Raw genomic sequence first — 11,820 nt, 5'->3', positions numbered from 1 at the left:
CATATGATTGCAAACTGAGTATACAGAGCTCTGAGTTCCAGAGCTCCATATACCTAGTATTGTCTTTTATTTATTTCAGTGGTGCTAAACCAAGATGAAGCAAGACCATTTAGAAACCCATCTCGGTATAATTTTTTTCACACTCCAAACCAATGCCGACCTCATTTGTTGGTCCTGCTGAAAGGACAAGGCAAACCCAAAGCAGATCATTAGAAAACACCAGTAATTTATTTGACATCTGAAAATACATCTTATCTGAAATTTTGTAAAATATAACTTTCATAAGTACATATGAACTTCATTTAAAACTGTTACGTTTTAGTAACATCACATCAAAAGGGATGGTTCACTGAGATGCAGTACCCTGCTTGAGAGTCCTGTGGAAAGTTTTTCTTTCTAACACGTACACAGCACCAAATTAAACACTTGCATATTTCATATGTCTGACAAATTAGCATTATTAATATATTCTGTGCTTGAGTGAAAGAAATGGTGGGTTAACACTACAATATTGCTTTTCTCCTGTGCACCACAGTCTGGTGACTGACAGGCAAGACATTTTCCATCCATGAGGTTGAAGTGAAAACATGTAAGGGAACAATTGCCGTCACCTTCAGGACACAAAAATGTCTTAAACGTGACATTTCTGTGTGACTGACAAGTTTGTAGTGACAACTGAGATGAAATACTGGATGAAATGTAAACTGTTAACACTGAGGTATCAAAATGACAAAGCCCTCTTTTTTTGCAGAATAAATACAATTTAACTATCTTACATACAGATTTGAAATTAATCGTGAACATGGCAAACACGATCTGGTTTAAAAATAATACAATAACCAGTATTTCTTTCCCAAACCATTTGAATAGAAAATATACTTTTTAAAAAGTCTGTGCCAATAAATAAGTACACTTCCTGTGTGTTGCATGTTGCATAGTTTGCTAGCAAGAAATCTGGCAATACAGATTAAGGTGACTGATGCAGGTTTGTTTGAAACCCAAATCACACAGGGTTGATGCCCCACACTTTGTCTGTTAATGCAGAACACTTGTTTCATCCCGAACCTGGCAGCTCAAACAGGAGTGTCCATCCAGCAGGGGGTAAAACATCAGTAGACCCAGCTGACTGGAACCCACTGCGGTTCCACAAATAATCGCTCTACAGCATCCTGCAGCTTGTCAAAGGCCTTATCCAGATTGTCATTAACAATAGTTAGGTCAAAGTAGTGGCTGTATGCCCGGCGGATCCTGGCACTCTCATCCACAGTCTTCTTTAAATCGTTCTCCTATCACAGGAAAGGAAGCCAGACCATTACTATGATGTATTTTAGACTTTTATAACTCCTGTCAAAAAGTATTTAAAAACCTAAATCATCTTACTGTAAGTAGTTTAGTAGTAAGGCCAGCATCAACCACAGCTTTGTGCATATCTCTTAGTGTATCCAGTTCAGGAGCAGCAATAAACACCACAAATGGCATGAACTCAGCAGTCTTCAACACTTTCAGAGCCTGTGTGCAAAATGTATTAACATGTCTAAACATTAAGAAAAACAACACCCAAAATAAAAAACCTGTTTTTACTGACCTGAGGGTTGACATCTAGGATGCATGTACGATTAGTATCCACGACTTCATGAATAGAGTCGATCTTGGTACCGTAGAGGTTGCCATCATACTCGCCATGCTCCAGATATCTGCTTTCCTTGATATCCTTCTCCATCGCTTCTCGTGTCACAAAACAGTAGTTTTGGCCATCTTTTTCCTCTTCTCTGGGACGGCGTGAAGTAACTACAAAAAAAAAAAAAAAAAACACATTGGGAGATGCGTCACGTGAGCCCTGGCAACGTACCAAGTGCAAACAGTCTATTGTTTGTCTCTTTCACACTCACAGGGGACGGTGGTTCCATATCTCAGAGGATTCATGACAATGAGTCTGTTCTTTAGGCTCCGCCTCCCAACTCCCTGGGCTCCTATCACAACCAGTGTTTTCCTCTGAAAAGGTGGCATCCTGGCTACTTCATCATAGATCTGCAGTTCGTAACGGTCAAACTCTGCTCAAGATAATACACAGGCTAAATCAGAAGATTTAACAAATAAAAACTAAAACTCTGAAACTTTGATGATACAAACCTGCATTCTTTGAAGTGAGGTACATCATTTTTTTCTTCTTTTTCTTTGTAGTTAGTGTTCCACAGAACATTCCTGACATGCACCGTAAAAAAAAAAAGTTTCAAAACAGCACATGGTGATGCCAAAGGCAAGTGACTTCTGACTATCATAAAAGCTGAGAAAAGAATGAAAGTGACTTGTACAGACCTGTGTCAACAACGTCCCAGTCTCTCCTCACAAAAGCTTTCCTCTTTTCTTCCAAATACTGACTTGGTATGAGTCCTGTCGCTCCACCAACAACTTTGCGTGCCTTTGTGGAAACCAGACCGCCAGTGTAAACATGTTGCAAACAGAAAGAATACCTACATCTACTCAATCTTTTAGAAACATCTTCTACCTAATCAGCAGCTTCATGTTGGTTATTTACAGTTAATATTTGTAGCTTGCATCAACTCACCTGCCACCAGTTGGGGTCCTCCTTGTTGACTACATGAAGTATTTCTCCTTTGGTAAAAGCCAGGCCTGCATCTTTACAGGGGATCAGGTTGTCTGTGGCTGGGTTGTAGTTAAAGTGTGGCTTCAGATAAACCTACAGTTCAGGTTTTGAACAAAACAGTGCACAAATAAATTACATAGTTACACATAACATAATCATAAAAAAAAAAAAACTTGAAATTATACAATATATTAAACCTTGCTATAAACACTATAGAGGTGTATTGATGTTCTAATCAGAGGAACTTCTTATTCAACTCTCATGCATGCACGCTTCTGTCAGAGCAAGGAAAGTTGTAGATTTTCCAACATTGAATAACTTACTTCCAATTCACTTCTTCAGTTAAAAATACCCTCAGGAAATTGTGCTTGTGAAATGTTTTTTTCTGAGACAAATGCTGATTTTTTTTTTCCCCCACAGAGAGATATAAGATATTCTAAAACATTTAAACAAAAAGAACCTACCTAAATTAAATGTATAAAAAAATGCAGGTCAACTTCTATTAGTCAGTTCAGATGAAAGACAACAAACCTCAATTTGCATCTCTCACATTTCAGGTAAGAGAGGCAAGGAGACAGCCAGACTACAGAATGCGTCTTTTGTGTCACCACCTTACACATTACTCCTTCAAAGCAATACTATATAGTTTTCCAACTTTAGAGTTCTGTGACAGTGACATTTCTTATGGATATTCCTGGAGCTGTTGTTACCCGAAAGATTCACAAGGCTGAGGAAAAAGCATGTCACAATTTTTTTTGTCCATCCTGGAACATCACGTGCATCATATAGCACTGCGTCATGCATCCACACCTGAATATCAACACACCAGCCATTTTGAAAGTGAATCATAGTGGATTTAGCCATTATAGGAAGTGAAAGAGCAAGAAATAAGGTAAGAGTCAACATCAGATAGATTTTTTTCTGGCTGGTAAGAACTCAGAAAAGATACAAGATGGACGTCAAATAGGGCTGCATGATAATGGAAAAACCTGACAGATTTTTTCTAACCCTGCGATATATTGCTGTGAAAAAAATGCAGGAATTTTCAACAGATGACTGACTAGCATTTTAAATCATGCTGCACTCCTGCTTTTTGTTGACAACAGACCTGCACTGATTTTACCTCTCTTTATTAATGTTACAAGTATGGGCTTTGTATTTTAAAGTTAGTCTTATAGATATCTATTAGTGCTGGCTTTTATCGTGCACATGTGTTGTTCTATCATGTGCAAAGGTGTGTTTATTGACATTGGCAATTAAAAACCTGTCAGGTACCCTTGAAAGGGATTAGAACATGTTGCGTTTATTTGCCTCTTACATTGCAAGACCTGCAATATGACTACTGCACACATGTGCACTGCGATAATATACAGCAGCACAAACGATATATTGTGTAGCTCTAATGCTGAATTAGCCTTCTTTAGGAGACTATACAGTGTTGAAAGCTTATTAAGTTTGAGTATTATTAGCCTTTATTTATACAGGTCCCACTGAGAGAGGGAGAGAGTCTGATTTGCAAGAGAGACCAGCTTTGTCTTTGGATGGTCTGTGTTTTCATGCACAATGAACAACTGACCTGGTGATTTCATATTCAGTAAGAAGCTGTTTTCTACAGTGGGGTGGCGTTGTGAAAGCAACAAGCCAATGTCTTTAACGTCACATGTGCTGTATGCATTTTTGCACTCTCTCACCACCTCAATCCGCTGTTTATTGAAACTATTCGTTCAACCTACAACAGTAAAAATGCTAAAGCAACAACTTTGTGCTTTAACTGCATCCACCTCAAATTTTAAACCAATCACATAACAGGTGGATTGGTGGAGCTTCACCTTAAAAAAAAAAAAAAAATCAAACAGACGTATTGATAATAACGGGGTATAATTAAGATTTTCACTTTATCACAGCAGAAAACCAGCAACCCCAGAAGGAAAAAAGTAGAACAAAGAGATAGTTTGGTCTCTCTTGGCACAAAGGTTGCTGTCTGACATAACCTTACATACTACTCCCTGGTGTCAGCTGCTGTGCGTGCCTGTTACAGTAAGGACGAGAGGGGCATGCACCAGTGAACAGAGTGGTATATGTCCTAGTTAGTATGTGGGGTGTTATTAATAGTTCCTCATGGGCTCAGTTTTCAGCCTGGCATTCTGTTATCAGCCAGGTCGTTTGCATCCAATACTACACAGATTTACTACAAATCCTGTGTAGCTGTAGTACAACTAAGTAAAAATGCCAGTCTAGCTAATGACCTTGATTCCCCACATCACGTAAAATCTTATTTGTTTTTCATGAATCTTTTTCTTTAATTGGAATTTATACAACTGGACCTGAATTTGAACTTTTTACTATGTTTTTGAAGTACAATGAGATGATGTTTCCTGGTGAATTTACTATATATAAAACTGAACTGAAGTAGGATTATTTATTTCTTAAAAAGGTGAAAAAAACTGACATGCAAAACATAAATTGTCCCCTCCCGTTAACTAACCTGTGGCGGTGCCGGTGCGTCTTTATAGCTTGGCAGGACCTTAAGTGTGACACTTCCACTGCATGCTTTTAGCAGCTCCTGGAGTTCACGGGGGTTGCTGCCAACCTCCCGACCGTTGACTTCACAGATAACATCCCCTGTATGCAGCATCCCCTGCCTGTCGATAGAGCTGCCGTGAAGGATCCGGGCAATCACCATTTCACCTTTCACCACACGAAACGTTACTCCCTGAAACAGAGTAGGAGACATTCAGTAGTCAGTATTCCACCTCCACAGTTCATAAATCACAGGAAAGGCCCATTTTATGGTTGTGCTGTCTTACTGCTGCAAAAGAAACCTGCCGTAGCTAAGTTACAATGTAAAACCAAGTCGCTGCTTCCAAACAGATGGTGATTTTACAGCCAAAAAGGAAAAATTAAATGTTTCCTCTACAGAGGTGTAGTTGATATAAAAAGACAGGCTAACTTACCAGTGGTTCTCCAGCTTTCTTCTGAATGCCAATCATCCTGACAGCATCAGCTGGCATGAGTGTACTCGGCAACGTGGAATTGCTGTTAACCGTTGCGTTGGGCATTTCATAGCACTTTGAAGCCACTTTGTCATGAGCCTCTATCAAAGACTGAGACAACAGAGACAGAACGATCTGGCTTCATCTTCAAGCTCAAAAATTTTCAGTGGTAAATTCTGGTTAACAAAGATAAAAACTATTTCAACACATCCACTGAAATATTAAATATAATGACCTACAAAATAACGCGTTTGACAGACTGTTATTTCAGAGTGAAAAGATAATTCAGTATGCTGTATGGATTTTAGCCAGTGACTGACAAAAAATAAAAAAACAAAGCTGTCTTGTTCTTACCCTAGGAGTCACAAACTAAAGCCAACATGGTATAGAGAAGGCAGACAACGTGCATCAGCAAATATAAAGATTCACTGAGTCAGTAGAGCAGCCTTCTCCTGTGACTTTACTCACATGTCTCAGCTTGCTATTGGCCTAAGGAAAGATAGCTCCACCTTCTGATGCTGCAAAGCACAAGTCTGATAATATTCAGTGACAAGGACACCAAGTTGCACTCAAGCGTGTCAAAACAAACTACGCCATGTTTTGCATTAAAAGCTCTAATATTTACACACAAGTAAGCACAAGCTTGCTCATATGTCAACCCCAGCTTAACTTGGTAGCAGTAAAGGATGATAAAGGATCTTAAATACCTTGAAATGAGGCTCCTGAAGGATCCTGGCAAGTTCAGCAGCAGGAGCATCTTTATCTGGCAGATTGTTGAGGGAATCTAAGATTTCTGCCACCAACTGAACGTTGTCATCCCGCACGGCTTGTAATTTAACTTCCTCAAGACGTTCATGAGCCTAAATCCAAACACACATCAACAAATAGTACAGCTGAGTCAAGAATGGTATTAATTTTTTACACCAAAAAATATATCATGTAACAATGACATTCTTAAAATTCATGAACAAGAAAGCTTGTTTAGATTTGTCCAGCATGCGTAAATATGATTCTCATATTTCAGATATGATGTTAAAGATTATTTCATAAAGGGACAGTAATTATTTATGAATTATCAAGCCTATTTCATTTGATGCTGCAATACCCTTGTATTTTCCCTGTGTGTGTGTGTGTGTGTGTGTGTGTGTGTGTGTGTGTGTGTGTGTGTGTGTGTGTGTGTGTGTGTGTGTGTGTGTAAATAAAATCAAGACAAAATGAAAAGTGTGTCACAGCAAATTCCTTTACCACCTACACAGCCCACAAAGAGGACTTTGGTTCTGTTTTGGCAGATAACATTAATGGTGAAAATGGATAACAAAAAGGTCTTTCATGGTAATATGGAATCATTATTCCCACTATGTAGTGTACATGAAATTTCTGAAACTCAGTTCTACAACAACATTCTCATTTTAAATCAGTATGACATTTATCATACAGTCGAGCAAAGAAGAAATCTTTGCTTCCTCACATCGGCAATGATTCACACCTCTTAGACAACTCTAAAAGTGGTTTAAGCTTGAACAATGGATAAGTGTGCCCAAAGCAAGTTTGATTTAGTGGGCGAAATCACATCACATTATACAGGGTGACCGTGATTGCGAATAGATATGCTTGTGCATAAAGCATACATTTTTCTCTCATGTTTGTGCATATTTGTTCTCCTAACATATTTCAAAAAGCGTTGTCTATCTGGTTGACAAGCTGGCGAGCCACATGTTGTACAACAGAAGTGACATGATCTCACAAATGTTCCTCCTCTTAAGTAAAGTTGGAAGGTCAGCTAATGAGATTAGGATTCGCTGTGATGCGCCTGAAACGTGAAACACACAGTGGTGGTTACAGTAAGTATGGGTTTTACCTTTGCAAGGGAGCGGACGATGGGGCTCTCCATGATGCCTCGGAGGAAGATGAGGTCAATATCTTTAGCTCCTGTGCCTGATGGCAGGTCTTTAAGGTTGTCCAGTACCTGCTGCATGGCTGAAGAGAAATAAATAAATACAAGACATTTAGATAAAGAAAATCCAACTTTCTAACATAGAATTTCCTGCAATGTGAGAGCAGGCACAAATGTTAGTGAAAAACTAAGCTCATCAATGATTACAAATACAGAATAAACATTCATGGCTAATTCAAACATTGAGGGGGGAGACGTTCACTGCAGTAGAATGTATAAAGCAAAAACAATGAGAAGACAGTGAATCAATGGGCCAATTCACAAAGAACACCCCTCATTTCCATTACAGCAGCAACAAGCATAGAGTCACAAAGGAATTGTTTAATAAGATCAGTCCAGTCGTGACCAACAGCAAATAGCAAGTGAATGAGGCTATATGACAATTTACTGCTTCTACAAGAAAACAGCTTGGATATTCACAAAAGGGAAATCTTTTTTTCTGTACTTTCAAGTGAAAAGTAGCAGGCAGAACCATCATTATAATGTGTCTGTTAGGATCAAAAAATGTGGATCCTACTTGATTTAGGGTTCAATCACAGAATCCAAAATATTAAACTGTGCTGTGAGTGCATCATCATTAAGAAGTTTTTCTTTTCTACTGTATGATTATCACTCCACAAACACCCAAAGAACCATCTTGGGCAGCGGACACAATACCATCCAAATGATAAATAAATGTCAAATGTGGCAACTCCACAGTTTTTCTGTGTGTATGTAAGTAAGTGAGTAAATGAGCAAGTCAGGCAATCAATCGATAAACTGGCTTGGTCTTTCATGGCTTACCTGAGCCATATTCAGCACTAACAGTCATATTTATTATTCCGCGGTTCTTGATGGTGAGATAGTTTTGTTATAACCAGTTAAGGCTGCAGGACATCATGTATGTGATCTGTTTGTTACTGATTGAAATATTATTTTCTTGTCATAACATTGCCCCAATACAAGCAAAAATGGTTAAATTTTACAATGCCTTTTTAAATATGTCATTTACTCTCAGCAACACTGCAGCACCTTGTCTCTTAGTCGGTTAGCTTTAACTAGCATAATGCTACGTTAACCAGGAGGGCAATGAGGATACATACAATTAAGTATCAGATGGACAACTGTTTACCAAAATTTACCATGTTTTTGTAGTTGAGAATAAAATCCATTGTTTACTCTGCCATAACAGCATGTCATTTCTTCTCTGCTCGTTGTATGTCCAGTGTTCTGCCCCAATGTGAACAAAGCAGCAGACACAGTGTTAACCACCGCCCCGTCAGTGTCAGACAGATACAGACAGTGTCAATCTTCGTGTAGTAAAGCTATGTGTTCTTCGCATACATGTTTTAAAATTGTATTTATTTTCTTATATCACAATTATTTAACCCAAGCACAAGTCCTCCCATAAATATCGGTGTTTTTAGGAAAATTATCTGATTATCATCTGTTCTGCTTAACATGCACTTTTGCTGTTTGACTGGATTAGTTTATGCATTGGCACAAAGGGCACTTAGGAGATAAAAGAATAAAAATTAAATAGACAGCTAGACCACAATAGATCAGCGTGTAGACAGGCAGACACTCACACAGGACTACACTATAATACTGCGTAATATCTGTAATACATTATCTGGTCACTTTAAAGATTTGATTTGTACTGTTGTTTATTCTTGATTCTAAATGACAGCTGATCAGGTTGAAGGCTGTAGCTAGCAGCCATACTGGTACAGCCAGTACAGTCACACTCTTTCAATGGGTAAAACAATATACCACTACTGTTATTAGAGTTCATGCAAACAACTGTGGGCTTCTGAACATACTTTTTGAACACAGTGTTTTACCAGAAAACTGAAACCTCTACATTGAGCTACATCTGTGTAGTGTCAATTTTAAAAAAAATAGGCCAGTTAAAATCATGCAGAATTAACATAAAAGGCAAGAACTCATCTACAAACTCTTCCTAAATAATCAGTGTATCATCCCAATACTTAGTACCCTGTTATCTAAAATAAACACAGAAACAAAACAGCAAAATATTCTAAAGTGTGGCAACAGAGGTTGCCAAAGTGCATCAAAGTTGTTTGTTTTCTCCTCAACAGGTTATTTAGCCTCGTCATAAAGATCCACTTTAATTACAGCTTTAAAACATTGCATGGAATAAAGACATGACAAAAGAAGAATGCAAAAAATCTTTAAACCAAATGTGTTTCAATGTGATTCAATCAATTCCAAAATTCTAATATTTTCAACAGATGGTCAAAAAAAGTTTTCTTTTTTCTCAAGTAGCAAGTTTCATCAATTATGATTTTTTAGTTTTGTTTGGTTTTGTTTGGTTTTTTTTATTCATTATGTAAGTGGTGATTTTGAGCTGCAAGATCAAATTTCTTCATCTGAAAAAAATAAAAGCAACAGCTTTCGAGATGTTGCAATACATAACTTCAGCTTGTTTGCTACTGTCTTTGTAGGATTCCTGTTGTTTTTGTCCATATAATGCTGGTTGTACAACATTCATGTTGCTTTAGAAAATGTGTTCAGATATATAAAAAGAAAAGGGAGGAATAAACAAACAAACAAACAAAGAATCAGTCCATTAACTCTATGGTACAACATTTGTCGCAATAAAAATTCAAAAGTTCTTCAGATAAATGTGTTTATGTTAATTCCTTCTTTATTCTATTCTATGTGACAGCATAAATCGGCTTCAAGACCATAAACAGTTACAGCTGCTGATGTTAACTCACTTTAAGTTTATAAAAATGCCGGAATGATTTCATTAGCTGATTTATATATATATATATATATATAATGCTGTTCAAACTGGGTTTTCAATCATATATATATATATATATATATATATATATATATATATATATATATATATATATATATATATATATATATATACATGATTAACTATAAGAAAAGCCGACGTTTGCGGCTAAACAGGTCCAGAAGTGAAAACCCAGTTTGAACAGATTACCCATTCAGGAAACGTTTTGGCTGCTGTGCTTAGATTTTACTGTCAAGCTACACGCGCACAGGGCACGTGTAACCATCTTCAACATGTTTAGCAAGAAAGAAAATTAGCCATAGAAGGCTAATAAGCCGAAACAAGTGTTAATATTATTATTAATATACAACAACCAGAATCTTGTTGGTAAAGGTTACACAGAAACTGTGTACATTCTGGCTATTTAAATCATTTTAAACATAGTATGTCGCGTGTCGATTAGTTAACGCACACGCAAACAATTTAGCGATGCTAATCATTGGTAGCACCTTCTGGCGTGCGCTGTAAAATATTTTCGAGTCTAAAGAAGAATACCTTTATCTCATGCTTAAGTCTAAGTCTGGGAATTCAACCAACTAACTTTGATAGTTAATGTCCACTAAGCAGAGGCGCTTGTTGCAGCGAGGCAAAGTTGGCTAATTGCTATAAAGCTAGCTAGTTAGTAGCTAAATATTAGCTGAAGATCCCACGATTAAACTGTAACGTTATATATGATTATATTAATACTTTACCTGCTGTATTTTAATCAGTGCCCATTCGTGCTCCCATGCATTATTTAATTTTAGCTCTTCATAATTCGCCGATCTCTTGAGCAATAGTAACTAGGGGTGCATTTCCAATGTGCAGTCTGTCTGCGCCTCTTCTCTGCTCCTCTTCCACAGACGGTCCTGGACTAATGTCAGCCAACCAGTTCAAGTTATATCTAGACCATTGAGGTCCTTTACTGCTCACCCATATCATTTACTGGAAACTTTACACCAAACTTAAGTTAGTTTCCAAGAATGATTGGAAGGGATCAATATCCCCCATTCCCATAACAAATATGTTGTATTTATCGTGTAATAATATGGCAGACAGGTCAGTTTTGTACCCAGACTCTTTTACACTGAGCCATGCTGTTGTAATATATGTAGAATGTCATTTGCCATTGTGTTTTCTCTAAAATATTTAAATCCTTTTTAGGAAGACAGGAGAAAGGATATAGGATAAAAGAAGCATACTACATAGTAATTGTACAAATAACACCTGTCATGTTTGTCATGCTACCTCAATCAATCATAGACTGACTTTTTAACGTTGTGCTCATTAAAAAAATACATGCCCCTTTTTTGTTTATTCTGAAGGTCACAGCATCTATGATTTCCAAGAAAACAATATGTTTCATGACAATAATTTAAGTGGAAGAGAAAAAATGCTTTGAAACCTTCAGTGATGTCTATTTGATTGTTTTGAATGCAGTGCTGGTTGTTTTTACAGTTAAACTTTAAGGACACAC

At 37.4% G+C, this 11,820-nt stretch overlaps 1 protein-coding gene across 1 annotated transcript; it reads right to left on the bottom strand.

Annotated features, from left to right (window-relative positions):
• Positions 1 to 239: 239 nt before the first annotated feature.
• On the bottom strand, positions 240 to 11,193 carry pals2a (protein associated with LIN7 2, MAGUK p55 family member a). The gene is made up of 12 exons (XM_079240173.1): positions 11,057 to 11,193; positions 7,457 to 7,575; positions 6,306 to 6,458; positions 5,560 to 5,709; positions 5,091 to 5,318; positions 2,567 to 2,698; positions 2,317 to 2,419; positions 2,131 to 2,202; positions 1,890 to 2,051; positions 1,586 to 1,788; positions 1,381 to 1,509; positions 240 to 1,286 (listed from the first exon to the last, which is right to left on the bottom strand). The coding sequence occupies exons 2-12, from the start codon at positions 7,571 to 7,573 to the stop codon at positions 1,110 to 1,112; spliced, it is 1,626 nt and encodes a 541-aa protein (XP_079096299.1). The 5' UTR covers positions 7,574 to 7,575; positions 11,057 to 11,193; the 3' UTR covers positions 240 to 1,109.
• Between the last annotated feature and the right edge of the window lie 627 nt (positions 11,194 to 11,820).

Source organism: Telmatherina bonti, assembly GCF_933228915.1.
Source record: "Telmatherina bonti genome assembly, chromosome: 5".
In the NCBI taxonomy this organism is placed as follows: domain Eukaryota; kingdom Metazoa; phylum Chordata; class Actinopteri; order Atheriniformes; family Telmatherinidae; genus Telmatherina; species Telmatherina bonti.
The sequence above is the reverse complement of the archived record's forward strand: the minus strand, read 5'-3'. Positions and strand labels throughout refer to the sequence as shown.

What these genes read in the sequence shown, in the direction of transcription:
- pals2a (XM_079240173.1), bottom strand. Translation starts at nt 7,573, where the DNA reads ATGCAGCAGGTACTGGACAACCTTAAAGACCTGCCATCAGGCACAGGA. An exon ending in TCCTAGATGTCAACCCTCAG is followed by an intron (nt 1,510 to 1,585) that starts GTCAGTAAAAAC and finishes TTTTGCACACAG; the next exon opens with GCTCTGAAAGTGTTGAAGAC. An exon ending in TTACTACTAAACTACTTACA is followed by an intron (nt 1,287 to 1,380) that starts GTAAGATGATTT and finishes TTCCTGTGATAG; the next exon opens with GAGAACGATTTAAAGAAGAC.